This window comes from Sciurus vulgaris, assembly GCF_902686455.1.
Source record: "Sciurus vulgaris genome assembly, chromosome: 18".
NCBI lineage: Eukaryota > Metazoa > Chordata > Mammalia > Rodentia > Sciuridae > Sciurus > Sciurus vulgaris.
The window spans coordinates 28,143,831-28,171,720 of record NC_136479.1 but is presented as its reverse complement, the minus strand read 5'-3'; the positions used below and the strand labels follow the sequence as shown (position 1 = coordinate 28,171,720).

Sequence of the window (27,890 nt, the reverse complement as noted above, 5' to 3'; positions counted from 1 at the left end):
TCCTCAGCAAGAAAACCGCCCGCAAGGCAGTCACGGATACCACGAAAGCACGCCGTGAACACAACCTCCGTTTCCACCGACACCTGGCCGCAGTCCCTGGTTGTCCGCGGAGGACCGCGAGCTGCCTGCGGGCAGGGGAGCCCGTCATCTCTAGCACTCACAAAAGCAGTCGCGCTCCGGCCTCTCTAGGCCGACCGGGCGCAAACTCTACAGCGCGAAAAGGCCCCCACGCTGGCGGCATCCGGACCGCAAGCGGAAAGAGGGCAGGCGAACTTCCGCTCCCAGCCGCCAATCACCGACGCCCACCAACTACAGGTGCCTGCCCCGCACCACACCCGCCAATCACAGGCGTTTCCGCTCCAGGCGAGCCCGCCGCGGGGCTTGACACCGCGCAAAGCCAAAAGCAGGTCTTGGAGCGCCCTGCAGGAAGAAAGTGAAGGGCAGGAAAAGAGAGAAGCTGTGGCCGAGAGGCGGTGCGGCGTCCGCTACTTACTGTAGGAGTAGCTGCTCACTTCCGAGGCGAACGGGGAATGGGCCGGCTTGGACTGGCCTCTGGCCTTGAACCCCACCTCCATCTTCCTGGCTTTGGCAGCCCTTTTGTGTTTACCTTCTTTGGAGGATTTCAGAGACAGGCCCAGGCCTTTGGCCAGTGCCTTCCTGTCCTTGCCCAGCAGGCTATCATAAGGAGTTAAGAACCTGCTGCAGCCCCCACTAGTTTTGGATTTCCCCCCAGAAGTGTCCGAAAATTTGAAGGGTGACTTCAGCTTGTCCTGCTTTGTGAGGGAGAGGGCCTTGTCTAGCTTGCTTGCCAGCTGCTCCTGGTCGCTGGCCATCTTCTTCTTCTTGATCTTTAGCTGGAGAGAGAAGTTGGGTCCCAAGTTAAGACATTTGGCAAAACAGGAGAGTAGTTTTCTGTGTACAACTCGGGAGATGTGGGCTCCGATCCTGCCTGTTGCCTGACTTCTGGCAAGTTGCTTAATTCCTCTTCACCTCAATCCTTACACTCTGTAAAATGGGGATACTGTGCCTGGATAGCACCAGGTTGTTCTTAAGATGAATGGCGTTTTAAGGTGCATAAAGCACTTATCAGAATGGCCCAAAGTAACCATTTATTAAATAGCTGCTACTGTGGTCACAGTCGTCATTGGCACTGGTTTTTCCACTCCAGCTTTCCATGGCACACTCTGGTACCTCCTCGGGAAGCACTTTCAGCATGGAGCGCTGCCAATGGCCTGGAGAAGGTAGCCGGATTAAGAAAGGAGGAAGGGAACCAAGATTGAAAAGCTAGATCAAAGCATGGCTGATCTGCTTATCTCAACCACCTACAGCAGCTGACAGAGACTGCTGCACAGTCTAAACCAGCCTGTCCAACTAAATGGGCCAAAGCTGCCAAGAAAATGCCTGGAGTGTGCCTTGGATGCCTGAAGCAGAAAGAATGATTAGAGATTTCACAGATTCAAATTCCTGCTTGCACATCTATCGTCAACTGTAGTCATTTGTTGAAGTGAAATGTGCGGTTTCAAAGCCATTAATGCCATGAATTTCAACATGTTATCTCTATTTTCTTTAATCAGGTAGCATTTCCTAAGGAGGAAAGAAGTTGGGACAGTGTCATTTAAACAACAAAAGCATCCCTCACCACAATTTTAGAGTAAAAAGAATTCTGATGTACGAAATGACAATCTTTCTCTTCCTGGACCCTAGGAGAGTATTTCCTTCTGATGGCCAAATCAACCAAAACATCCCCTTTGCACAGGGCTTTATGGGGAGGAATGACAAAGTACATTAGCATTTAGAGATGAGGGCCTTTAAGTGGATGATTTCCATGCTCTGCAGAAATAAGAAAAATCAAGGAGTTGGCTCTCACCCCATTACCCCTGGAGAGTTCACAGAGGAAATTACAGTGGCATCCAGCCCTTATTTCTTAGAACCATGGAACGGTGAAGCTGCTCATTAAACAATTATACTGTTAAACAACAGAGTAATTGTATTATTTGGTTAAGAACTGCAATCTCCCTGCTTGGCTTCAACAAAGGGTCATGGTGCACTCAAATGGATGTATCTTTTAGTTCTGGCTCCACCTCTAAAGCTGTTACTTTGTAAGTCCTGACCTCTGGGCCTTAATTTCTCCCTTCATACACCAAGACAATCATTCCTACAGTTTGTATACAGACAGACCTGCAAGGGGAACATGCCCTCGCTTGGGCATAACCTCCAGGTCCCGCACCCCAGGATGGCAGCACACTTGGAAGACTGGGCTACTGACCTGACTCATGAAGTCAGATGAAGCTTCATGCTCATCCCAGTTCTGGTTCCTCCCCCTGGCTTTCCCCATTCCAATGAGGGCCTCATGTTCCTCCTCAGGACCCTTGTGCCTCTTCCTGATCCCTGCTCCCAGATCATAGTCGTCTGATGTCAGCAGGGACTTGTTGCTCAGCCTAAAACCAAAATACACCCTTGGTCAGCACCCTCGCCAGGCCACACTGGAGGGCTGGTGTCCACCCTTGTGGCCCTGAAGGGTTGGCCTCTGGATGCTGAAGCACAGACAGTGGTGAATGCCAGCGTGACCAGTCTGGGGAGACAGATCTGATAAAGCTACAGTGCTGAAATGCTGGGATATTTGTGAATGAGGCAGAATGAGATTTTAATGTAAAAGAAGAAAAAAAACACTTCAAGTCAGTATCCCCTGCCGGCCTTTCTCTTATGTGCTTTGACCCATCCACTCACACACACACAGACACACATCTTGAATGGCAAGATACCTCTTTACCACAATGTGCCAAGAACAAGGACCAGAAATGCCAAGGAAATGCACCAGGATGGGAGGAAGAATTAAATCAAGAGCTCATGTGAAGGAGGAGGCACTTGCTGGACTCTGGTTTCCTATGGGCACAGGCAGCTTGGACGGGGACAAAGGCTTGTCTTGCTGCTTTAGGGCTGAAGCTGCCCAAGTGATAGAAGAGCTGACTTTTGCTTGATGCCCGTGCGTCTTGCACTGTTAGTGCCTTGTATAATTAGCCACAAGCAATACATGGTTCTATTTTTTATTCCCTCCCCCCATCCCCCCAGCACTGAGGACTGAACCCAGAGGCATTCTTCCACTGAGCTACATCCCCAGTCCTTTTTATTTTGAAACCGGGTCTGACTTGCCAAAGCCAACCTGGAACTTGTGATCCTCCTGCCTCAGCCTTCGCAGTCACTGGGATTATGAGTGTGTGCCACCAGGCCTGGCTGTACTGTTTATTTTTAGATGAGGAAACTGAGACATAGAAAAACTAAACACCTGACCCAAGGTCACAGTAAAGGATGGAGATGGGACTGGAGATGGGGCTGAAAGCAGGAAGTTCAGCCCCGCCCCCACAGGGACCACACTCCTGACTGCTAGGCTCCTGCTGCAGGTTGCCTGGGCCACTTGCTCTCTTCTCCAGAGCCTCTTCCCTCCCCTCCCATGGCCTTGCAGGGAGTCTCTTCTCTTCACCCTTCCTTCAGCCAGGAATATCCAAGGAGGTCAAAAGTGAGACGTCGGGGCCCACGGAGCTGTTTTCCCCCAGAAGACCGTGGCGACCCCACTGCCTCTTCTTTGTGCTCTGAAGCTTCCGCATGCTAGGTTGCCCGGTGCCCACCAGCCCGCCTGTCTCAGGCTGCAGCAAGGCTGAAGAACACTCCAGTCCTTTCCTCGGTGGGCCTTTTTTGGTTTGTCTACAGATGGGGGGAACCGCAAAGCCTGGCCCTAGAGGGAAAGCTTCGATTCAACCAGCCAGCACGCAGTTCAACCTCCAGAGGGGGCCACAGGAAGCAGCCACCACTGCCCAGAAGGATCTCATCCCCAGAACACGCGGCGGAGGTGGAGGCAGGGTCGCAGAGAGCAGCCCTGGGCTCGCGCAGCCCTCAGGTCTGGCCAGGAGAATGGGGAAATGTCCGGCACCGAGAGAACCCAGCAGCAGCTCCAGTCAGAGCCAGTCCAGCAGGGCTGGCAGCCCGGCAGTCCGTCCGCAGGGAGGAGGGGAGGGGAGAGGAGCAGGATCAGTCCCTAGCCACGAGGAAGCAGGCACAGCAGGAAGACAAGCGGAGCACTTGGGTCCTGTCACAGGAAGACCTCTCTCCGGGATGGTCCTCCCAGCTCAGTGCTCCTGGCCTTGCTTGCCCTCCTGGCCTGGGCAGCGCACCGTGCTCCCTTAGAGCCACCATTCCAGGGGGTCAGAGCCCCAGGGACTCAAGGTCCCCAGTGCCCAGGTGCAGGCACCAGGTGGGGCCCTGCTCCTCCCCTCTGAGCTCGGAGCCAGTCCCCGACCCACCGAGGGGCCAGCCTTACTTTCCGCTACTGTTGTGGCTCTTCCCTCTCTTGCGGGGGGGCGACAGGGTGCTCGGGGCGTGGGTCCGTTTCCGCGGCCTGCCAGGGCCTCTGCGTGCCAAGCTTCTATGGGGATCCTCGTGCCTGTCCCTTAAAAAGAATCACAGGCTTGGCTGTGAACCTGGGGGTGGGCAGGGCACAGAGAAGGGCACACGCTGCACACGTATCACGTGGGTCCACGCACACCTGACAGCTGCCATAGCCGACCTACCGAGCACTAGCACTGGCGAGGTAGGAGACGGGCACCCGCCTGCTGCTGCTGACCACCTGGCAGGGCGAGCCCCACCGCACATGGTGGGGCCACACTCACCCGGAGTCCCGGCGTCGCTGGAGCTTCACCAGCTCACGCTGCTTCTCTTTGTACTGCCGCTGGACCTCGGCCAGCCGCATCCGGAAGTCCAGCTCCAGGGCATCCATATCCTCCAAGGAAGACTTCATGGCGTACATCTGGAGGGGGGCCAGGGAGGAGGGAGAGGAATGAGGAGGTGGATACTGCTGCTCCCACTCGTGGCGGCCACTCTCACAGATGGGGACCGTGAGAGCCAGGCCCTTGGGGGCTGCCGAGACCCTCGCTCAGATCCCATCACTGCGACTCCTTGTGGCCTCAGCCTCCTCTCTGCGCTATCGACACTAAGTTAGATGATGTCGGTGCAGCGCAGTGCTGCCTGTCACCAGGCTCAGTCAGCGTGGCCGAGCACGTTACCGGATGGCAGAGGGTAGCAGAGGGCAGCACCAGGCCTGGGTCCCAGGCAGTCCTATTTTCATTTCATCAAGCTGCCACCTGTGTGATGTGCCTGATGTGATACCAGATGGGAAAAGCCCTCTCAGGGTCACACGGAAAGGCACCAGAGGAGGCCTGCTGCTGGCTCCAAAGTCGGCCACGGCCCAGCAAGACACCAACTTGGGGTGGGACTCCCACCCCACCCTCCACCCCACAGGCCACCAGGCAGGAAGAAAGGCCTGCACAGCTCACCCGCTCCTCTTTCTTCTGCATCCAGCTATACTTCTTGTTGGGGTTCAGCTCCCGCGGAAGCCGCAAGTTCTTGAGCGGGTCCACGAAGGGGCTGTCCAGGACCTCCTTCAGCATGTGGCTGCTGGCAGCCAGCAGGCTCTCCAGGGAGGGCCGCACTGCCAGGCCTGGCTCTACCCCTGCAGACAAGCAGAAGGTGAGCCTGCACAGGTGGAGGGGCTGGGCCCCCCAGAGAGGCTGCTGCACCCACCCTGCCCAGCACTCCTGAGCCCCGGACAGCTTGTGGGCATTGCCACCCACCCCCTCCTGATCCCAAACAGGGATGAGACTGAGGTCCAGAGAGAGCATGGATCCCAGGCCACAAAGCCACAGGGCACCTGGAGTAGGGCCTTACTGAGATGCAGGACACGGTATAAAGAGGAAAGAAGAGATGAGAACAACACATACAGGGCAGTCCTGTCCCCGCAGTGTGCACAGGAGCAAAGAAAACTTCAGGAGGGAGGCCGGAGGCCCAAGAGGTTCTTCCTAGGAGTGAACAAAAGCCCCCCTGCCCCCCGCCCTGACACACAGGTCCCTCCTGGGGGGGCCACTGTTGATGCAGTTTCTGCAGAAATGTTTGTGCATATTCAAACATGCCTAATGTACATGCGATCCTACAGAGACAAAAATGGAATCCATCCATACGTACGACACGCCACACTCTGCTTTTTTCTGCTCAATGTCTTTTTACATGAACACATAACAAGCAGGCCCACCTCATTCTTATTATTACCTTGACCCTTATAAAATCACCATTTCTGAAGACCAAAAACCCTAAAATAGCGATTTAATACAGATAATCCTAACTGCAGCCGTGTAACACTCCTGCAGCCGTGAGTTTTCATTCATCTAAATAATCACCACTGATGGCATCGAGGTGTCTCCGGTTCTCTTTGTAGGGACAGAGGCCCACCGCTTAGACCTTGTGCATTAGGAAACTCGAGCCAGTGTGACTCATGTGATCGAGGGTATTCACGTGAATAGACGGCAGCCTTCTCCAAAAAACACTCCAGCCCCTGGAGAGAGGCCACTCCAACCCAGCACCCCCACAGGACAGGAGAGCTTGCTCTAGCCTCTATCAAGTTAAAATGACTTTAGTATAGTTTTTAAATTGACATATTCCTTTCATCTCAAATATGATCAGTTTTTTTGCTCCGTGGTCCACATGTGCTTGAGGAAAAAAGGCACATTCTCTGTCATCATTCAAAGCGCCACAGACAGACATTAATGACCACTGTGCTGAGGTGAGGCCTTTTCCAAACCCTCGCCCTGTTCACCTTGGCGGCTGGTGGGACAGGCCTCTGCGGCTGGGTCACTGCAGGATGTTTAGCAGTGTCCCTCCCCTTCCCCACTAGATGTCAGCAGCGCTCCCCCAACATCCTCTGGGGACCAAAGTGGCCCCTGGTTTAGAATCACTGGTTTTGCTCTTATAAATCCTCAGGGAAATTGAGGCCACAAGGCAGCAAACTCCATCCGCTCCAGGGAAGTCAGAGCGAAGCAGGCCGGTCCACTGATGTCGCTCCTCTGCCCTGCCCACAGGCCCTTTGTAAGGAAGGAACAGGCTGCTGTTTTACGACTGTCACCTCCTCTTCCTCCCTCCAGCAAGCCAGCCCTTCTTAGGCTCTCAACTGACATTCAAGGGACACCCAAGTGAACGCCAGGCCAGCCACGATGGGTTCAGTTGTGTTCCCCAATTTGTTTTTTCTCCTTTTTCGTTTCCTTTTCCTCTTGGTGTTTTTGTTGACCCAATTCAATGTGGGGTCCTAACCTAAGTACCACAGCATGTGACCTTGGAGACAAGGTCTTTACAGAGGTGATCAAGTTAAAGTTAGCTAGGTGCAGTGGTGCACATCTGTAATCCCATGACTGGGGAGGCTGAGGCAGGAGGATCTCAAGTCTAAGGTCAACCTGGGCAACTCAGCAAGACCCTGTCTCAAAAGTAAAAAGGACTGAGGATGTAGCTGAGCAGGAGCGCATCGTTGGGTTCAAACCCCAGTGCCACAAAATAAAAGCGTGAGGTCATCAGATGGTACCCTAATCCAATTCGGCTGGTGTCCTTACAAGAAGAGAGTCTGGAGGCAAAGACGCGCGCAGAAGGAGCAGACACAAGACGACAACTGACGACAAGACCAGGAGAAAGGCCAACAGTTCTCTGGCAAGTTCTCAGCAGGAGCCAGCCCTGGCCTGATCTCAGAATTTCTGGCCTCCAGAAATGTGACAGGAGAAATTTCTCCTGTTGAAGCCACCCTAGTCTCTGGTAGCCTGTGATGGCAGCCCTCAGAAAACCAGGACACCAGCGGACGGCTCAGGCCTACAGAGGTGACCAGGGAGCCCGCAATGACGCCAACCCAGGAGCCAGATCTGCAGAGACGCCAGCAGGACCAGGTCAGGTGCACAGGTAAGAGGGGCCCAAACTGGGGACCCCCTGGCCTGGCCACCTCCTTGATTACCCCTTCCCATCCTGGACCTCTGGCCCCTCCTCAGGCCCTACTAAAAGAAAACCACCCCCAGTGACTGAGATAAAGAGAATTTTCATTTTTTTCCAGAAAAAAAAAAAAATTCCACTTAACTATTTTTAGTGAATGGAAAATGGTGATGAACCTTTTTTTCCCCCCTGGGGCAGGGATGGGGCACTGGGGACTGAACCCAGGGGCACTCAACCACTGAGCCACATCCCCAGCCCTCTTTTGCATTTTATTTAGAGGCAGGGTCTCGCTGAGTTGCTGAGCACCTTGCTGTCGCTGAGGCTGGCTTTGAACTTGAGATCCTCCTGCCTCAGCCTCCCAAGCCACTGGTACTACAGGCGTGCGCCACTGTGCCCGGAAACAGTGATGAACCCTACAACAGCCACACACAGCAGGTGCACACACAGCAGGCATTTATGGGAAAGGGACATCTCTCAAAGAGAGAGGTGCCACTTGTCTGAGCTTCCTGGGGACCATGAGAATCAAACCATCTTGAAAATGTGCCCTGTCCTAGGATGAGGATGTAGCTGTCTGCAAAGCACTTGTCTAGCACACGTAAGGCCCTGGGCTCCATCCCCAGCTCCACACACAAAGAAGTGGCCTGTCATGACCAACAGTTCTACCTCTGGGAAGACAAACCCAAAGAAAATCCAGGATGGGGACAAAAACTCTCCTGTAAGAATAATCATCATGCTATATGTGCCAGGAGAGGAAAAAAAAAAAAAAACAAGGAGACAGCAAATGAAAATTCCCGACAACATAGGGTGAGGTCATCAGGTGCTACAGTGTAGGGACTGGGCCACCAAAGGACAGGGCCTTCACCATACAGAAAACTGGGCAGCCCATAAAAAAGTTCTCTTAAAAACCACAGCTTTGGAAAGCATTTCGGGAAGAATATGTTGAATGCAAAAGGCAGGTTTCAGGGTATTGTTTAATTTTAGAAGCAAACGTGTACAGGTGTACAGGAAAGTTGGAGGGGAAATACACAGGACTCTGGCAAGGACATCACACTCTCTCCAAGGATGGTGCGGGGCCCTTCCCTGCTGGATCCCGGCCCACGCTGGGGCTAGCAAGGCCACAGCCACTACGGCCCCAGCCATGCACACTGAACGTCTCCATTTCCTATTCTGTGCTTCAGTCTTGTGCCCAGCCCAGAATTCATGGCCCCTCCTGCTGAAGGCACTGTGCACTCTTCTGGGGACCACCCATCCCGACATCCTGGAGGCAACACCTTCCAGTCCGAGACCAAGCATGACCAGTGTGGCCCATCTCCCCAGCCACAGGATCTGCTGCTGCAGAAACCTGAACCCCAATCACCCCATGAGAGTCTCCACACTTCCCCCAGAGCTGCCAGGAAAGAAGTGGCCCCTTTCAAAAGGCTGCTGAGCTGAGCTGAGCAGTCTTCCCACCCTGGGAGGAATCGTTGGAGCCCCCTCGAGGGCAGTGAGCCTGCCTTGAATGAGGCCAACAGAGAAGAAAGTGGAACAGGGAAAGGGAGGGAGGAGAGAGACTGGGGGAAGGAGGGACACTGGAAAAGAGAAACTGCTATGATTTGGTTTGAGCACCTGGATCCAGCCATACCTGAAATTACCATGATGCTGCTCAACTTTGATTCCATAAGCCAATAAGTTCTCTCCTTCTTGTCTTTCTTTCATTTTTTTTTTTTTTTTTTTGGTCGTAGATGGACACAATAACTTTATATCATTTATTTATTTTTTTATGTGGTCCTGAGGATCAAACCCAGGGCCCCACATATGCTAGGCAAGTGCTCTACCACTGAGCCACAACCCCAGCCCTCTTTCGTTTTGTCTTCATGTGTGTGTGTGTGTGGTGCTGGGAATGAACCCAGGGCCTAGCACGTGCTAGGCAAACACAGACAAACACTCTATCACAAAGTCACATTCCCAAGCCTTTCTAAATTTTATCTTAAGACAAGGTCTAAGTAGCTGAGGTTGGCCTTGAACTTGCAATCCTTCTGCCTCAGCCTCCCCAGTAACCCAGTAGCTGTGATTACAGCATTACGTCCAGCATTTTTGTTGTTGTTACAAGGAATTGAACCCAGAGGCACTTAACCACTGAACCACATCCCCAGCCCTTTTTTTAATTTATTATTTTGGGACAGAGATGAAGGGAATTTTCATTTTTTTCCCAGAAAATTTTCCACTGTACCCTTTTTGTGAGAGACAAACCGTGATGAATTTTAACACAGCCACACACACACCAGGTTAGTGAGGCCTTTGAATGGCTGAGCCTGACCTTAACTTAACATCCCTCCTAAGTTGCTGGGGTCATAGGTGTGTGCCACCACACCTGGCCTAAACCAACTTAAATGAGATTTTCTGTCCCTCACAACCCAAAGAATCCTGCTAATACAAAACACACCACTGAGGAAATGAGAAGACACTTCACCCCCAGGAAACCCACCCAGACGGGCCACAACGTGAGTGAGTGTGTTCAACACCAGAGTGAGTGTGTTCAACACCACGCAACTGGACACTTAGGAACATTCAAGAGGATACATTTTGCTACATGTATCTTATCAGGATTTTTTAAAAATGAAAATGAATAAGCCATGTCCTGGGGGGGTGTTACAACATCTCACTAAAACGTTTTCTGGAAGAGCCACAGCCCTGACAGCCAAGTGCGCTCACCTGCCACCTCCTGGCCCCTCCGCTCCAGCTCCAGCTCGGCGATCTCACTCAGCAGCGTGATGCCCTGCAGGAAGCTCTGCTCCAGGGCCAGGCTCCGGGTCACCTCCAGCTTCTCCGAGGCCTCAACTCCAGCACCCAGGGAGGGCAGAGGCCTGGCCTGGGGCAGCTCCGCAGCCGCCACCAGGGCGTTCATGCCAGCCAGTGGGTCCTCCAGGCCAGGTAGGAACTGGTCAGAGCTTGCCTCTTCCAGGTAGCAGGTGCTACCAGGCACGGGTGCAGCCTCCTGGTCCTCTAGACTTGGGCGCTGTCCTTCCCTGGTGGGCAGGTCACCATCCGGCAGTTCCAGGCTGGGCTGGGGCTCGCTCAGGGTTGGCTGGGCCAGGCCTTCCTCAGGCCCTGTCTCCGCCACAGGAACCTCCATAGGCACATCCAGGGGCACCTCCACTGGCTCCTCCTTAGTCTCCACCAGCGGTTCCGGTGTCAGTCGCCCCCCAAGCTCCAGGGTGACCGCACCAGATTCTGTCCGGCTTGGCAATTCCATCTGCACTTCAGCCCTGTCTGCAAAGTCTGGGCCCTCAGAGGCCTCTGAGCAGCCCTGTGCAGCTGCGCTCGGCGCCTGGGCCTCCAGGAGACCACCTCCACAGCTACCGGCAGGGCTTGCAGCCACCATGGTTTCTGGCACGGGCAGGGCCAGCGGCGATTCCAGGGCGGGCAGCTCAGCAGGACTCTCGTCTACATCCTCCACCTCTGCCTTCACCTCCCGGTCAGCCAGTGCTTCTTCCTGCGGGGTCTCCCGCAAGGGCTCTGGGATCTTGGAGGGTGACAGGCGGATGGGTTTGTCTTCAGGCGAGAGTGCCAGGTGCTCAGGCCCATCAGCTGGGAGCGGCACGTCCGGGGCCAGGCCGTCTGCATCGGCGGCGGCTGTGGGCTGCAGCAGGAACGGGTAGGGCCTCCCATAGTGTGGTGGCAGGGCTTGGAACGGGTACCTGGGTGGGATATCTGCCAAGGACACCAGGGGTCAGCATGGGGGCCACCAGGGCTCTGACGGCTCTTATGTCCCCACCAACACCCACTCAGGATGGGCACCCCTCTGCTGGACCAGCCACAGGCCTGGGAACATTTCCAGGTGACCCTGCAAAACCCCAGGGCCCTAACACAGGTCTGGGCCACACCGAGGAAAATCAGTCACCACCTTGTCCCCAGGGATCTGGCTATCTTGAAGGCAGAAACCACAGCCCTCCCGCCCTCCCCTCCACATGGAGGAAGCTGCTCCAGAAACAAACCCTGCACAAGGCTGTGGAAGACCCAGGCCAGTTCTTGCCCAGCCTGAGTGGCACCTGGTGTTCCAGCCCGGCAGACCCTGAGGCCCACCCCAGTGACACAGTTGTTCAGAGCACAACAGCAATTTCATTCTGTCCCCACCCCCCACGTGATGCTCCCTCAAAGAGCAGCGACTCTCTGCAGCAGACCAAGGACACCCAGCAACCCGATGAAGGGGAAGGGAGTATCCGTGCACACCCCAGGGCATTAACAAGCATCACACCAAATTACCCCAGAGAGGGGCGGCCACCTGCCCAAGCCCACACAGCACTGGCTCTGGAATCCGAATTAGAAACCAAGTCCTCCCGAGTATAAGCTCATGCTTTAAGTGGACTCTGGGCAGGGACACGGTCTCAGCCCCTAAAGCCACATGCTACAGGTCCTGGTGGACACAGGAAGAGCATGTGAGTGCACCCAGCACAGGGAGACTACTGCCCAAAACAGGTGCCTCTGAACCAGTGCAACAACTGGGCGCCCACGTATGCTGAGAGGCCTATGGACTTTGTGCTTAACCCTCAGAACAACTCCTGGAGTAGGTTCTAACGTTATGCCTGGCACTCTCTCTGAGGAGGGGCTGGGGAGGTGGGTCTGTCTATGTGCACGTGAACTCATCCCGGAGTCTCAGCAGTGGACCTGATACACAGGAGGTGCTCAACAGAGACAGAACGAGTGAAGGAGCAAACAAAAGAACAGAGGCAGGTTGGTGCTGGGTAGCCAGAGTGGCAGGCCAGCTCCTACCTGAGAACAGGGCCTGGAAGGGGCTGGGGGCTTCCTTCTCCAGCTCCAGGTCCTTCTTCTCCACCACGTTCTCAGGGGCCTCTTCCTTGCGGGTGAGGGCAGGGGTGGGTGGTGGGGAGGCGGGCGGTGGGCTGCTGGGGTGGGAGCTGGGCGTGGCGGGGTAGGCGTAGGTGGGCGGCTTGGACACGTCCTCTAGCTTCTGGATGACTTTGGCCTTCAGAGCAGCCACAGGGGAGGCGCGGGGAGACGGCGGTGGACTCATGGCCTTGCCATAGGTGCCCGTGGGGCCAGCAGTCAGGCCGGGGGGCTTCCGAGGCAGCAGCCCTGGGCCCGCAGTGGCCAGGCTGGCCTTGCCTGAAGCCTCCAGGCCCCGCTTGCCCACCTTCTCCTCCATCTCCGCCCGATGCTCCTGGGCCTTCAGCCGCTCCTGCTGGGGAGGGGGCCGTGGGCAGGGTCAGCACACAGCAGCCATCACCCAGTACCTGCCTGGTCCCCAGGTCCCCAGCCTGGAGAGAACTTCAGTTGGACCACCCACCCCTTCCCAGGCCTGAGATGGACGTTCCGCCCTGGGACCTGGGTAACAATACAGTGTTCTACGTGGAACTCCCAGACAGGGCTGGGGGCAGGTGCAGGGCAGGCGGCTGCTGGGTGAGGGACCCCGAGGGCCTAAAGCCCCTTCCCACGAGGGCTGGTGGGGACCTCCACCCAGACAGGAGAGCTGGGTGAAGGCCCCAGGCTCCTGAAGAGGAGGGGCTACCCTGCAAGCTAAGGGTGTCAGCCTGCACAGAGCGCTCACCACCTGCACCTGTGGGTCCCAGAACACCCAGAAGAGGGCAGAAGCGCCTGTTCCTGCATTTGCTCACAGAATGAGAGGGAGGAAGCAGGTCCGACAGCAGCCAGAGCTCTCGGCCAGTTCCTGGCAGCACAGAGCACCCCGGCCTGACCACTCCCACAATTACCAAACCACAACCAACAAGCCAGGGGCCAGCAATTCCTAGCATCTCCAGGTTCTGGAAGATCAGGGAGATGAAGTCACTTGCGGAAGGACACTCAGCCAGGCCCAGCAGATTCAAACCCAGACCTGGGGCCCCAGGAACTGTTTGTGCCACCTGGCTTCCTTCTCAAGAGTGGCCACGGCCCAAGAGAGGCGGGAACAAGGCCAAGCAGAGAACAGACACCCCAGAACTCCTCAGGGAGACAAGAGGACCATGGTCCTTGGGGAGTCCAGCCACATAGGGGGACCCTTCCTGTGCCCTATCTTATGGGATCAGGAACTCGTCAGCAGTGGCCTGCTCTGGCCCCAAATGGGAGACCAGGGCCATCAGGCAGGCAGTGACTAAACCCTGCTCCTGGCCACCCAGAGAGAACAGGCCAGGTCTGCCTGGTCAAGAGCCGGGCCCTCTGAGGTCCCACTGGACTTTCGGTCCACAGGCCACCTCTGCCTTGGCTTCCCGGTCGCTGCCTGTGCTCTCCCAGCCAGGCTCTGCCCTCCTCTGGGCCTCTGAGCCTGCTGCTCCCTCTGCCTGCAGGCCCCACCTCTGGCTGGAGGCCGCCTCCTGCAGGAAGCCTCCCTGCCTTGCCCCTGGTTCCGCCCCCTCCCACTGGCCCTGGACTCACCAGCAGCTGGGCGCTCCTCTGCAGCTCCAGCGCCTGCGCGGCCTGCTGCTGCAGGTACAGAAGCTCTTGCTGCCGCAGGAAGTGCTGCTGTGAGAAGAGCTGCAGCTGCTGTGCGTGGTGCAGGGGGCTGCGGCCCGGCGGGTACAGGGCTGGCCAGAGGGGCGGCACGGCAGCCCGCTCCATCAGCTCCGCTGTGGGGGCAGACCACAACCCTCAGGACGCCCTGCCCCTTCACCCAGGTCTGGTGCCACGCCCAGCCCCAGGGAGCAGAGGCCACACTCCCAGGTGGGATGTCCCTGGCCTCACAGCTGGACTCACAAACCCACAGACCTATACCAGTGCCCCAAAGCGGATCCCCCAAGGGATGGGGGTGCTGGGGGGCCTGCTAGGACGTGTCTGGGCATGAGTTCAGTAAAACAAGAGCCTCCAGCTTTGAACCACGAAAAGCCCCCAGGCTGCAGCTTCGTCTCTGGGTCTGTCTGCTCCCCACCCCATTCTGCAGGGCCACCCACCCACAAGCCTTGGCACCAAGGGACAGTTTTGTTGGGCAAGGGTGACCAAAGCCCCTCCCACCACACGGGGGTCACTTACCAAAGTGAGGCAGGTGATCACTAGGGATGACCACCAGCTGTCCTGACTGGGGGTCCCTGACAAACTGGTAGGCTGAGGGCAGAGAACCCCCCAGGCTGGGTGGGAATGCAGGTGCCATGCCCTGGTGCAGAGAAGGGGGACCCAAGCCTAGGAGAGACCCAGGTGTGGCCCACGTGAGCGCCAGGAGGCCCCCATCTTACGGCCACCCTAGGCCCGCCCCGTCCCCAGGGTCCAGGTAGCCCTAGCCTGGCCAGCTCCCCAGTCTCTGAGCCGTGTGATATCTCTAAGAGGAAGCCAAGGGGCAGAAATGCCAGCCAAATGCAAACAGGCCCACAGAGCCACCTGCACTGGATACCTTCCCCAGTGGCCAGGCAGATAAACCCCTGGGGGCAGGGGCCTTCATTCCCCCCTTGAGGGAGGGGAGGAAGCCTGGCCCAGGCCACCACCAAGGGAAGTCAGGAGCCAGCGAGGAGCACCTGGCCCCTGCACCCAGCCCCTACCCACCCACCATTTGCCCACCCCGAGGCAATGAAAGTACCCTGCCCCTCACTCACCATAGGGGTGTCCGGTGAGCCACATGGACGTGCTGCCCGAGCGGGGCAGCCAGGGGTGCGTGGCCAGGTGGGCAGCAGGATCAGCAGACCAACGCCCAGAGCCGGCCAGTGCTGGGCCCCCGGTCACCATAAGGTTGGGGTTCAGGCCATTTGGAGCACAGCTGGTGGGGTGCAGGCGGGCCAGGTCGGCCAGCTCCTTACTTTCTCTGGAAGGGGAAACACGGACATTGGGGACAGCCCAGGCCGGCCAGGAACAGGAGGCTGAGAAGGGGAGCACCAGAGGGCAGTCCCTTGACACGTGTGAGACTCAGGGAAGGAGGCCCAACGGGGAGGACCGGAGTCCTGCCCCAGGCCAGCTCTGGTGCTGGAGACCACAGTGAGCAGCCAGGGCCAAGCCCACCCAGGGCCATCCGGTTGCCTGCCCCCCAGGCCCCTCACCGAAGCAGCTTCTCCTGGTCCCGGTCCAGCCGTCCCCCCAGCAGTCGCTCCTCCCGATGCCGGGCTCGGTCTTCCGCACTGTCGTCGTCGGCCCGGCTGTGCCCTGGGGAGGCCCCGCAGCATGAGACCCCCAGCAGCACCGAGCAGTCAGGCTCTGCCCTGCTCCACTGGCCTCTCCCTTCCCACCTGGCTGTCTCGCCCTTCCCGTCCCTTCAGATCCCTCAGTGACTCCCTGTGACCATCTGGTGTGGCTCCTTCTCCCCAGAATGCCATTCCTATGACTCACAGGGTTCCCTTCAAACCCCGTTCAGGGTCCCCTGGGCCTGGAAACTCCCCCTCCATCCCCTGCCACCCAACAGAAGCCTGTCCTGGCACCCAGAGAGACAACTGTGGCCACAACGAGACCAACGGCCATGGAGATCACAATAAAGCATCAAGAAACTTCACACGTCCCAAGGAAACACCGTCAACCTGGACACCGCAGCTGCCGGCCAGCACACGGGCAGCCTCCAGCAGAGGCTCTGGGGTTCTGCTGGAGTCGCAGACCCCACCCAGGCACTCTTGCTGGGGTCCCCAGCAGCCCACACCAGAACCCTGGCAGGCAACAGTCCCACTGGGCCACAGCCATCGAGCATCCCCTTCACCTCCCTCCCTCTGTTCCCCCAAAGCCAAGAGCTCCTGCAGAGCAGAGCCCTCAGGAGAGACTCAGAGACGTCAAAGCCCTGCCTTTCCTTCCAGAAAGGAAGGGAGCACCAGTTCCAGAGCAGAGGAGGAGCCCAGAGAGGGCCACAGTCTCGAAAGCCCAATGCTTGAGGATCAAGCGTTCCAGGGAACGGGGCATCCCAGGTGGGGAGGAGGCCCCTGACAGAGGCAGCTGGAGGGCATGGTGGGCTCACCTGGCATGAGCCTCAGAGGCTGCAGAGCTCTGCAGCAGGGTCAGCAGGGAGCCCCTGTGCATCCTTTTTTTTTTTTTGGGTGCTGGGGATCGAACCCAGGGCCTTGTGCTTACAAGGCAAGCGCTCTACCGACTAAGCTATCTCCCCAGCCCCCTGAGATTCCTTTTTGTTGAACCCAGGGGCACTTCACCACTGAGCTACATCCCCAGCCCTTTTTTATTTTGAGAAAGAATCTCGCTAAGGTGCTGAGGCTGGCCCAGAACTTGCAATCCTCCTGCCTCAAACCACCGCCCCTCACCACCCCAACCCCCGTCCCCCTGCTGGGATTGCACGTGTGCGCCACTACGCCAGGCCGGCTGTGCACTTTGAGGCAGCAAATGGGTGTCTGGTATGATGGTATGATGGCGGGCGAGGGAGCCATCAGTCCCCAACCTGCCTGCCTCTCTGCCCACCCTGTCAGAAGCCGCAGGAGGCATGTCCAGGGCAAGGTGCACCTCTGGTCTCCACTAAATCATTTCCCCCAGGCCACAGTCAGCAGAGGCACTAAACAGATTTACAGGAAGCAGCAAGGGTCAGCGGCAGTGGGAGGGTGATGCCACATGCAGCTGGGGTGGGGCCTGGCCAGGGCACCCTCTCCTGCAGGGCAATGTGGGTCCCACGTCAAAGCAGGTCTGAGCCCAGCCACACCCCAAGCAAGAGGACCAAATGGAGGAATGGCAGGACCAGAAGGGTCCTGCTTGTAGGCTCCACGGGGCAGCTGTGGCCCTGAGGGCAGTGACGGGCTTCAGGAAGGCCGGGTCCATTCCAGGGAAGGACCATCCCAGAGTCCACAGCTGAACCAAGAAATCAGGGCATGTGCCCAGGGGCTCAGCCACCCAAGGAGGCTGCCCTTGTGTCCGCGGGTCTCTGGAGTCTGGGACAGGCTATGGATACGGTGTCTCTGGTGCCCCAAGCCTCTGCCCGCCTGGCCTTCACTGCCCAGCTTAACTACCCCTGTTCTCAGGGTTTCCCATCCCAGGCACCGCCTGCCACCAGAAACCTGTCTACCAGTCCCACGGAGGAGCACCCACCGACCCCAGGACCACTAGGATAGAGCCTCAGACCACTGCCTTCAAATCTATTTGGTGTCCCAAAGAAACAGGCTGAGCCTTACTGGCCTCCAACTCCAGCCTCATCAGTCTATGCCTCCCTGTAGCCTCTAAACCAGCTCGCATCTGTCACCCCTCAAAGAACCGAGCCCCTTGCCCTGGCCTGGCCTGGCTCAAGTGCACACAGCATCTCTGCACCTCTTCCCTGCCTGGGGGCCACGTACATGCTGCTCCCTCCACCCAGAGTGCCTTTTCCCTGGACAGCTCGACCTCAGCTACAAACGCCACCTCCTCCAGAAAGCCTTCCCTGAACCCACTCCTCCTTCCGGCTCCCTTGCCATCTCCCTGCAGGCGCTGACCACAGCACAGCTATTCTGCTTACTGCCCTTCACCGACCTGTCCTCCACCAGACTGTGCTCTGCTCTGGTCTGAGCAGTCCTCTCTCCCCCCAGCACGACGCCCAGCAGGACAGGCGCTCACGAACTCGTGGTAAGTGCAGGAAGGAGAGATCCGTGCAGATATCCAGAGGGCAAGATGTGCAGAGGAAACAGCAAGAGCAAAGAACCCAGGCAGGAACAGCGGGGTGGCCACGGTGGCAGAAGAGACCACAGAATGGGTGCAGGGGGCAGGCGGTGCCAGGCACGAAAGGGAAAGCAGTTAAGCGTCTGATCCAGGGATGGGAGGGTCTGGGCAGGGCTACGGTGCAATCTGACCGTGTGAACACACCCCCACGCACCTAGGCAAGGGGACAAGAAGGGCACATCTGCCTCGGCGCCAAGGGAAGGTGGGGACCAGGCAAGCGCCCCTGGTCCCTCCCTCGGGGAGCTGGAGGCAGGTGTGCGGGCAGAAGGTCAGATGGCCCTGAGGAGCAGGAGATGCAAGACATCACCCCTGCCCCAGGGCTGCACCAGAAGAGCTGGCGTTTACCAGCTGCCTCCTAGGACTCCAGGCCCATTCCAGTGTCACCAACCCAGATGCCAGGTCTCCATCCTCACCCCTACCTCCCAGATGAGGAGACAAAAAAAAAAATCTGCCCGCCCAGGACCCATGACTAACGTCAGCTGGGACGAGGGGCTCAGTAGGCCGTGTCAAGCACACATGGAGCCAGCTCAGGGTGGGCACGGGTGACAAGGGACCTTGCTAGCAGTCTCACAGCGCCTGCTTGCTGCAGGACTGCCTGGCAACTCGGTCCCACCCCAGGGACCACAGGAGCTGGGTGTCCTTTGGCAAAGGCCACCACATCATCCCTGGCAGTAAACCCACATTCCTGTGTCCTGTGCTCCACCTCCTGGTCATTACATGCCCAGGGCTCAGGGTGAGACGCAGCTCCCAGGATGACCCTCCCAACTGGACACCACTTCCACCTGCTACAACCCCACTCTACAGGTGTGACGGTGGGGTGGGCACAGTCTCACAGCCCCTCACGCCAGACCCGGCCCACCCTGCCTCCACCAAGGAGGTGACAGGCACACAAGAGGAGGGCAGGCAGGTTCTGGTTCATCCCCACAGGCCTCAGCCTCCCCGTCTGTGCACAGGGCCAGTAACAGTTCCTCCTTGGCAGGGCGGTATGTGACAACCTCGTGGGGCTGCTGGCATATGCAAGTGGCAGAAGCAAAGGTTCTCATTTGCTGGGCCTCTTGGGCATTGTGGGAACTGGCCACACTGGGCTGAGAGGTAGGTAACTGGCTGTCCTTAGTCCATCTCAGGGTTCAGGAGCCCTGGAAGGTAGCCCATATCCTGTGAGTCCATGTCCCTCCAGGAGGAGCTAGGGCTGGCATGCACTGTCAGATGACCTAAGACCCCAGCGTGTGACTGAGCAAAGAAAGGCTGCTTATGAAGTGCCTACTGTGTGCCCTTCAGCTCGCACTTGGCATACAGGGACAGAGATGACCTGAGGGCCCAAGAAGTTCAGTCTCTTGTTCAAGGCCACATAGCTGCAAGGGGCAGTGCCAAGATTTGAACCCACTACAGAAGCAGAAGGCTCCTTCCAAAAAGTAAGAGACAGAGTAGCCAGGCCAAGACGCCAGGAAGCCGGCTGGTGACTGGCTGGGGCACAACCCCACACGTGTGCACGAGCACCCTGGACCCAGTCTCCCTGCAAGGCAGCTCAGCACTGTGGCCAGGCTGACTGGAGGGAAAGCAGCACTGTTTACTGGACTTTATAGGAACAGAAAGAATCAAGCCACCTACTTCTCAGCCATCAGAACCAAAAGGGACAGGCAAACGCCCAGAGTGTCACCTTAAACCCTGGCCATACTCTTCCTCTCTCTTGCACATGTATGCTCATGACCCCATGGGCACAGGCCTCCTGGGCACAGGCAGGTCCCTGGGCTCCAAGATGGGCTCTGGGGACCATGAACCCCAGCAGAGGTACCACATTGTATCACAGGACACAAGCGACTGTCTGCCTCTCATGGGGTCTACAGCCCTAAAACCTCTGAGAAGAAGGTTTGTCCACCACCCAGCTGGCTACCTGCAAAGAGAAGGCTTTTGATCATTCCTTCAATCCCAAAACAAGGCAGGTGCTACCACAGGCCCCCCACAAGGTCAGAGACTGGGGTTTCCCTGGCCCCAGGGATGTCCACCCAGGGCAATCAGCTCAGTCAGTCAGTCAACAAACATTCCATAAGCAACCCTCTCTCAGTCACCTACGCTGGGAAAAGAACACTCTAAGAGCACACAGAACTCACTTCTGGACACAAAGTCCAAAGACTCTGGGGCTGTCCTGAAAAACAGAGGAGACCCAAGAGCAGCTGGAGAGGGCACATCAAAGGAACTCCAGGGGAGTGACATCTGGCACCAAGGGTAAGGGAACACGCCCACACAGGACTGGGACATGGCTGGGGAAGGTACAGCAGGAGACCCATGGGGACCCATTAGGGCCTCAGGATGGCATGAGAACGACACTACTGGAAAATGCAGCTGGAGAGGCCCTGGACCCCTCCCCAGGAAGGTCTGGTGGGCTCTGGGCAGGCAGCAGAGGGGCAGTTAGGACACCCACAAGGCCACAGCATGCAGACAGGGGTTAGCTGAGACAGAGAACCCAGGACCCAAGCAAGTCTACAGCAGGCCACAGGAGGGTGGGGACCAGGAAATGCAGATGTGTGACAAGGTATCTGCAGCCACAGGGGTCACATCTGACGCTGCAGGAAGGGGCTTTGCAGGTGCCGACAGGGGTCCCAGACTGTGGGCCAAGGATGAGGACACGTAACTAGCTGGACTAGGGCTGGGAACAAAGGCTGACTTGAGAAGTCACATGAGCAAGGAGCAGCTAGACATGGCCTTCCCGGCCCTCGCCCAGCCTGCTGATCCCACGCCACAGCACACCAACATGGCCTCGGTCCCTAGGTCACAGGCTGAGCCTTCTGCTCAACAACAGGCTCTGTTCTGGGCAGACCAAGTCCAGAGTTTCAACAACTATCACAACATCAAATCACCACAATCCCAGGAAGAAGCCCAACAGCAAAATAAGCAAGGGACACGAGGAAACCCAACCAGCCAAGTTCCAGAAAACACTCAAACTTGCTAAAAGTAATGCACCTTTCTTCCCCAACGAAACTGGTAACTGCCATTTTTTTTTTTTTTTTTTTTAATATTAAAACACAATGCTGAGACACTGCAAGTAAAACGGATAGGGCTGGCAGTGTAGCTGAGTGGTAGAGTAGTACTTGCCTAGAATGTGCGAGGCCCTAGGTTGGATTCCCAGCAGCACAGGAAGAAAAAAAAAAAAAAAAAGACTTATATACCATCCGTGGACACTTAAAATCTAACTACCCAGGCTGGGCCAGGAAGATCACAAGTTTAAGGCCAGTCTAGACAACTTAGTCAAACCGTTTCAAAATAAAAAGAGTTGGGGAACTGAGCAGGGTGGTGCACGCCTGTAATTCCAGCAGCTCAGGAGGCTGAAGCAGGAGGATCACAAGTTCAAAGCCAGGTTCAGCAAAAGCGAGGCACTAAGCAACTCAGTCAGCCTTTGTCTCTAATAAAATACAAAGTAGGGCTGGAGATGTGGCTCAGTGGTCAAGTGCCCCTGGGTTCAATCCCTGCCCGCCCCCCAAAAAAAGGGCTGGAGATGCAGCTCGGTGAAAGAGCACCCTAGGTTCAATCCCCACTACCGGGCAGGAACACTACCTGAGACACTGAATGTCAAGATCTATAGGAAATTTGGGACAGTAGTGTCTATCCCTCACATATTCTCTCATTCACTCATTTAAATACCTACTATGTGCCAGGCCCATGCTGGCTGGGTATGGGGGACACTGAAACACATAAGGTCAAGTTACCTCTCTCAAGGACTTAGAATCCAAAGAGTAAGGTTAGTCTATTCCTAAGAACCTCTATTCTTAGAAAAAGGACTCAAAATATCACTAAGGTGCAATGCACAAAAATATTCCATGCAACCGTTCAGAACACAAAACATCAGAGCAGGGAAAAACTAAAATGCCCACCAGGGAATGGAGACCTGAACTGCACTACCTGCTGGTGCGAGCTCTCCACAGAATATTAAAGGCCATAAAAAATGATAGTTATATAGCGTTTGCAATAGCAGGGAAAACAACCCACACTGTAATATGGGAACAACACACAGGCCCAAGAGCATGTGTGCACTAGAACTCTGCAGGCAGAAGCAAATTGCACAGGAAAATGAGTTCAGAGGAAGATATGAAAGTGTTCAAGGTGCTGGGAAAATATAATGGTCCTTTTTCTTGTTTCCCCTTTTCTGCACTTTATACACCTTTCCAAGTGCAGAATAAAAAAAGCAATGAAACTTTCTCAAGCGCCCCAGCTCAGAAGTGGGATACATGGCAAATGGTACGGTGATGGCAGGCAGGTGAGGGTGCAAGAGAAGCGGGTTCAGGAGGCCAACCCCCGACTAGGGGTTCAGCACAGAGTGAGAAGGAGCCGGGGTACCACCCCAGACCTACCTTTGACATTGCTCAGAGACAGGGAACGCTCCTGGTCTGCCAGCCCAGGCCCCAGTCGGCCACTGCCGCCACTGTCCTTCTGCCGGGCTACAGCCACAGCAATGCCCACAGGTGGGTGTCGCACTTCAGCCTCCCCCTGGGCACCAGAGCCCTCCCGACCAAAGGTCTTGGCACTCTCGGGTCTCTCAGGATCCCGCTTCAGTTGCCGGGCACCACCCGCTGCTGGGCCACCGGGGTGTGGAAGCCGAGCCTGGGAGCGAGAGGCACCCGCAGAAGTGGGGGCAGGCTCAGGCTTCATGGTGCCCAGGCCTCCAAAAGGGCTCTTCTTGCCACAGCCACCTGGGCGCACGGTCACCGGCTCGCGGGCAAAGCTGCCACTGTATTTGATGAGGCTCTGCATGGCAGAGGCCTCTCCTGGTGCGTGGGCCGAGGGGTGCAGGTCGGCACCAGGCCGGCCACAGGTGGCCGAAGCTCGGGGCAGCGCGCCACCAGGGTCCAGGTAGGCTTTCTTGGAGGCAGCCACGGCATCCTCCTCAGAGCGGCTGGCATGGTGGTGTTGGGCCGCCAGCACGGCCATCTGTGTAGTGGCGAAATTGCCCAGCTCAAAGGGCTTCCATTTGTGCTCAGGGCCTGCGGGCGCGGGTGGCCTTGCAGGCTCCAGGCCAAAGAGCTTGGCGGCCTGCTGCGTGGCCCCGGGGCCACGGGGCGCTCGCTCGCAGGGTCTCGGCTCGGCTTCGGGCTTGGGCAGCTCCTTGGCCGGCAGGTAGGCGCGTGGGTCCGGGGAAGCGCGCAAGGCGCGGGCGGGCGGAGCATCGGCGGGCGTCGGGCGCTTGAGAGAGCGGATGACCGAGCTCTTCTCACGCAGGACCTCAGGCCGGTCGGGCCGTGGGGAGCCGGGCGGCGCCTGCAGCACCCCGGGCCTGCCCACCTCGCGCTCGCGGCCCCGGGCGTCGCGCGCCTGCGACGCGATCTGGATGGGCCCCGCGCGCTCGTCGAAGGCCTCCACGGAAGGCACGAAGGTGGGCGCCACCACACGGTGCTCACGGCCTGGCTCGCGAAAGACGGTGTAGACGCTGGCGGGCGCAGGGGCTGGGGGCGCCGGCGGCCCCTTGGGCGGCGGCGGGGGCAGTGGCGAGGGGCAGGGGCGCGGCGCCGGCAGCAGGGCCTCGGCGCGCCGCAGCAGCCGCGAGCTCTCATCCTGCCGGGCCGCCTCCTTGGTGCCACTGCGGCCGGCCTCCACCACCAGTGCAGGCAGCCCGGTGTCCGCCACGCCGTTGCACATGCCCAGGGCCGAGGGCTGCAGCGTGCTCTTGCCCTTGGCCTCAGCCAGGAAGGGCGACAGGCGCTCGGCCAGGCGCGGGGGCCCACGGTCCTGGCGACCCTCAGCCCGCGCCTCCTGGGTCAGGTCCACCACACTGCGTGGCCCAACCGCCTCCTCGCGGGCCCGTGGGTCCTTCTTGCCGAACAGCGGGGGTGGCTCCCCGCCACGGCGCTCCTTGGCTGCACCTTCCCGCGAAGACTTGCCCGGCGTGCCTGAGGAGTGGCCACTAGGGGTCCTGGAGGAGGGCGCGTGAGAATGCAGGGCTCCTGGGGGCCCTGGCGCCGGCAGGTAGAAGCCATCTGCGGAAAAGAGCACAGAGTGAGCAAGGGCCCCACCCACCCCCCACCAGGATGCCATGTGCTGGAGAGGGTGCTCTGTGTCCCCAGGATGAGCAGGAGCATGCTCAGTGCAGTCTGTGGGAGGACTCCTGAAACCAAGACATCTAACGTCCTGACCCTTAGTTTCCTCTCCTGTAAAATGGGGAGAGGCCAAAGGTTATCACAGAAGCTGCCCAGAGGGGCCAAAATGGCTAGGGAGACCACATCTGGAAGATGCCAGAAGGCTGTGGGCATCCCAGTACACCTCCAGAGTCCAAGGGGCTGAGGTCTCAGAAAGGCCTCTTCAGCAGGGGTGTAGCTCAGAGGCAGAGTGCTTAGAATGCCCAAGGACCTGGGTTCCCCAGAACCATGAAAAAGAAGAACAGCTGCGGAGCTGGCCAGGATGCTGGTGAGGGCCCCAGAGACCCCGAGAGGTCCACCCCTCCCACCCCCACGGTCCCACCCACTCCCGATCCCTGACCTTTCTGGGTATCGAAGATGCTGGGCTGGCCCAGCTGGCTGAGGAGGGGACTGCCGCTGCTGGGGGGTTCCAGGTGGGTCAGGTGGAGGTAGGATGGGTACAGCCCGCTGGGCAGGTGGGAGAAGCCTGCAGGAGAAAGAAGAGGCTGCACCACTCGCGCCTCTCACACCCACTGCCTCCCAGCGTTTTCTTCTGGTCATCAGTCCCCTGGTGCAGGGATTCCGAGGTTTAAGGCCAGCTCCCCAAGCGACACCTGTCCCACTCCCAGCCATGTGGCTTTGGGCCTCCCAGTCCCAGGCAGCCCTCAGGGTTTGGGTCCTCAAAGCCCAGGAAGAGGGTCAGAATGGATCCCACCAGGAGGGAATGCTGACAGCCACCAAAGCACAGCCTGCATCACTGTGTCACCTTTAAATCACAAAAGCGATCTCGTGACATCTCATTTACGGAGAGGAAAAAGAGGACTCAGAGAGGACCACTTGCCCAAGGTCAGAGAGCAGAGGAGCCAGGCTTTGAACGGCGGTCATCAGACCCCTCAGCCTAGTGTGGACCCCAGATGAGCAGTTTCAGGGGACCCCCTTCTCTGCTCTGTACCCCATGGCTGGTCACTCGCCTCTTGGAACCTTAGCGGACCCAGGAGCTCTGGCTGCCTGATGGTCCATCCTTCAAGGGTCCTCCCAGTCTCTCAAAAGGACTCCCCAACCTCAGTGCGCAGACTCAGGGCCTCGCAGGACAAAGAGAGGGAAGGGCCAACAAGGGCATCAAGATGCTCAAGGGGCACGAAGGAATGAGGGCCCGAGAGGCCCCTTGGTGGCGTGGAAAGAGGCTGGGCTGGCAGACAGTGGGGCACTGGGCAAAGGTCCTGATGCTCTTCCTGGGCCTGGGGCCCCACTGGAGGTTCCTGAGGAACCCAGACACCCTATGTCCTAGTTGCTACCTCTGAGGACAGGGAGGCAGGACCTGTCACTAGCCCATGGGCTGATGGCTCTTCTCCTGGCCTCATCTGATGACGACATTAACAACAATCACAAAACAAAAAGGAGTATCTGACACACATTACGTCATTATCAGACAGTGCTGAGACAGCACCAGAGCCCTCTGCCCACCCATCTGTAAAGCGGGCAAAACAGCCTCACCCCAAGACCACTTCTGAGGATAAAGTGACCCGGAGTACGCAGCACCTGAGACAAAGCAAGCACTGTCTGTGTTTGCCACCCTTAGTATTATTGTTATTCACCAGGATTTGTTGACAAAAGAGAAAAAAATCTCAGGAGGTCTGAGGAACAAGCTGGCCCGCAGAGCCATCCAGCATCCCAGGCCCACAGCCAACACCCGGCGAGGCAGGACGGCCCTCCGTGCGGAACATACGCCCCGCTCCTGGATGCAGAGGCCTGCCCAAGGGGCTGGCAGAAGAGGCCTAGGGGCCTCCTCAGTACCATGAGGACTGTGGCTTAAGGCTTGGCAGGAGTCCTGAGGTTGGGGATACCTTGGCTGCAGCTGCTGCCTCCAGGACAACAAGTAGCCTCCCCAGCCTCACCCCAGTGGGTTCAGGATGCTGGAGAGCACTCATAACCCAGATGTGAGACCCCAGGAGGAAGTGGGAGGCAAGGAACTGGAAAAGCCCAGAGAGCCCTCAACAGGCAGTGCGGACTCCCAAGGCTACAGTCTTCTAGGATCCACGAGAGCACACAGGCCCCCCAGGAGGAGGGAGGCAGCACCTAGTGCCAGCATCCGAATCCACCTGAGCCGGACGTGGGGAAGCCCCTGCCTTCACAGATGGAGGGAGGAAGGCCCCAGGAGGTTCAGAACTTGCTCAGGGTAGGCCACATGCCAGGCGTGCAGACCCCATGTCAAGCACCACTGCAGAGCTGCAACCGAAGAGGCCGGTGGACCCAGGCCCACCACTCCCACGTTAGTCACCAGCCTGTGCACCAGGGAAACAGCATGAGCAGAACACCAGGTCCTGCCCACACAGAGCTCACTCTGGCAGCCAAGTCAGCCAATGGTTAGGGAATAATCACACAGGTAAATTTGCCATTACCACGGAAGAATGGAGAGAGAAGGTGTCTGAGCCAGGCTCTGAAGGACAAGGGCAGGAGACAGCCAGGGGGCAGGGGTGAGGGGCTGCAAGCAGAAGGAACAGCTTGTGCAAAGGCCCTGTGACAGCAACTAGAGGAAGCGCCTAGCATTTGAGGAACAACAGGGAGGCCAAATGGCCAGAGCTGGGCCCACTGGCCATGATAAGGAGAGGTGACTGTGGAGAGGAGGGGGCAGATTTGAGAAATGCTAGGGATGTAAAATTGTCAGAGTGGTAGGGACAGCAGCCCAGCAGCCCTCAGCCCCGCCCGCCTGGCACGCTCCTTACCTTCATGGGCGTGGGCAGCCCACAGCTGCACCATGGGCAGGTTGCTGGGAGTGGGGGAGCGGAAGGAGAGGTCAGAGGGCAGGGGCACCGGGCTCCCCTGGGATGAGGCTGAGGGCCCCATCCCGCTGGCCACAAAGCTGCCCAAGAAGGCCTCGCCTGCAGAGAGAAGGGGGGCTGTCAAGCAGCCTACCAGGCAGCTGCCACCCCAGCTCACCACCCCCTGACTCCATCTTTCCCCACTGTGCACAGCTGTGGACCAGCAAGGAAGCCCAAGAGGCCTCCCCACCCTACCCTGGTTCCCTCACCCCAGGTCAGCTAAACCAGACCCAGGGCTGGGGAAAGCCACAGACCCCAGGAAGAAAATGAGGACAAAGCCCACCCAGCAGGCTTCACCAGGGCCCCCGGGACCTGGGGGAGGGCTGTACCAACCATCCCTGCTGCATACCCAACCCGTCTCCCTGTTTGCAGAGGGAAGCCTGAGCCGGTAGGGGGAATGGAGACAGAGACCTCCCAAGGTCACAGAGCAAGGATGTGGAGGGCTTAGAGGTAGAGGGGTCCACATTCTGAGCTCAGCGAAGCTCCTGAGTCAGGGAAGACACCCTCCAGAAGAACAGCAGCTTCCCTGAGGACCCCACGGCAGCCCTGGATGTGCCCGGGGCACTCCAGGTGCTCAGCCACCCCCGCATGACCAAGGCTCAGAGACGGGAAGAGCCTGGCCACACAGCCAGGGAGCAGTGAGTCATGCACAACCAGTGGGCATCCCAGA

At 57.9% G+C, this 27,890-nt stretch overlaps 1 protein-coding gene across 8 annotated transcripts in view; it reads right to left on the bottom strand.

The window, feature by feature from the left end:
• The window catches only part of TNRC18 (trinucleotide repeat containing 18), a gene marked incomplete at its 3' end in the record, with an annotated part of 88,890 nt that overhangs the window by 36,239 nt on the left and 24,761 nt on the right, over positions 1 to 27,890 (bottom strand). For 3 of the 8 annotated variants that reach the window (XM_079121058.1, XM_079121059.1, XM_079121062.1), the window contains 14 exons: positions 27,125 to 27,280; positions 24,763 to 24,888; positions 22,644 to 24,263; positions 15,735 to 15,837; positions 15,297 to 15,502; positions 14,743 to 14,889; positions 14,152 to 14,342; positions 12,535 to 12,964; positions 10,477 to 11,475; positions 5,325 to 5,500; positions 4,662 to 4,798; positions 4,313 to 4,441; positions 2,267 to 2,438; positions 494 to 854 (listed from right to left, as the gene is read on the bottom strand). In XM_079121058.1, the coding sequence (XP_078977184.1) occupies positions 494 to 854; positions 2,267 to 2,438; positions 4,313 to 4,441; positions 4,662 to 4,798; positions 5,325 to 5,500; positions 10,477 to 11,475; positions 12,535 to 12,964; positions 14,152 to 14,342; positions 14,743 to 14,889; positions 15,297 to 15,502; positions 15,735 to 15,837; positions 22,644 to 24,263; positions 24,763 to 24,888; positions 27,125 to 27,280 (4,953 nt within the window). The remainder of the gene's footprint in view (positions 1 to 493; positions 855 to 2,266; positions 2,439 to 4,312; positions 4,442 to 4,661; positions 4,799 to 5,324; positions 5,501 to 10,476; positions 11,476 to 12,534; positions 12,965 to 14,151; positions 14,343 to 14,742; positions 14,890 to 15,296; positions 15,503 to 15,734; positions 15,838 to 22,643; positions 24,264 to 24,762; positions 24,889 to 27,124; positions 27,281 to 27,890) is intronic. The other 5 variants (XM_079121060.1, XM_079121065.1, XM_079121061.1 and 2 more) reach the window with 5 other exon arrangements.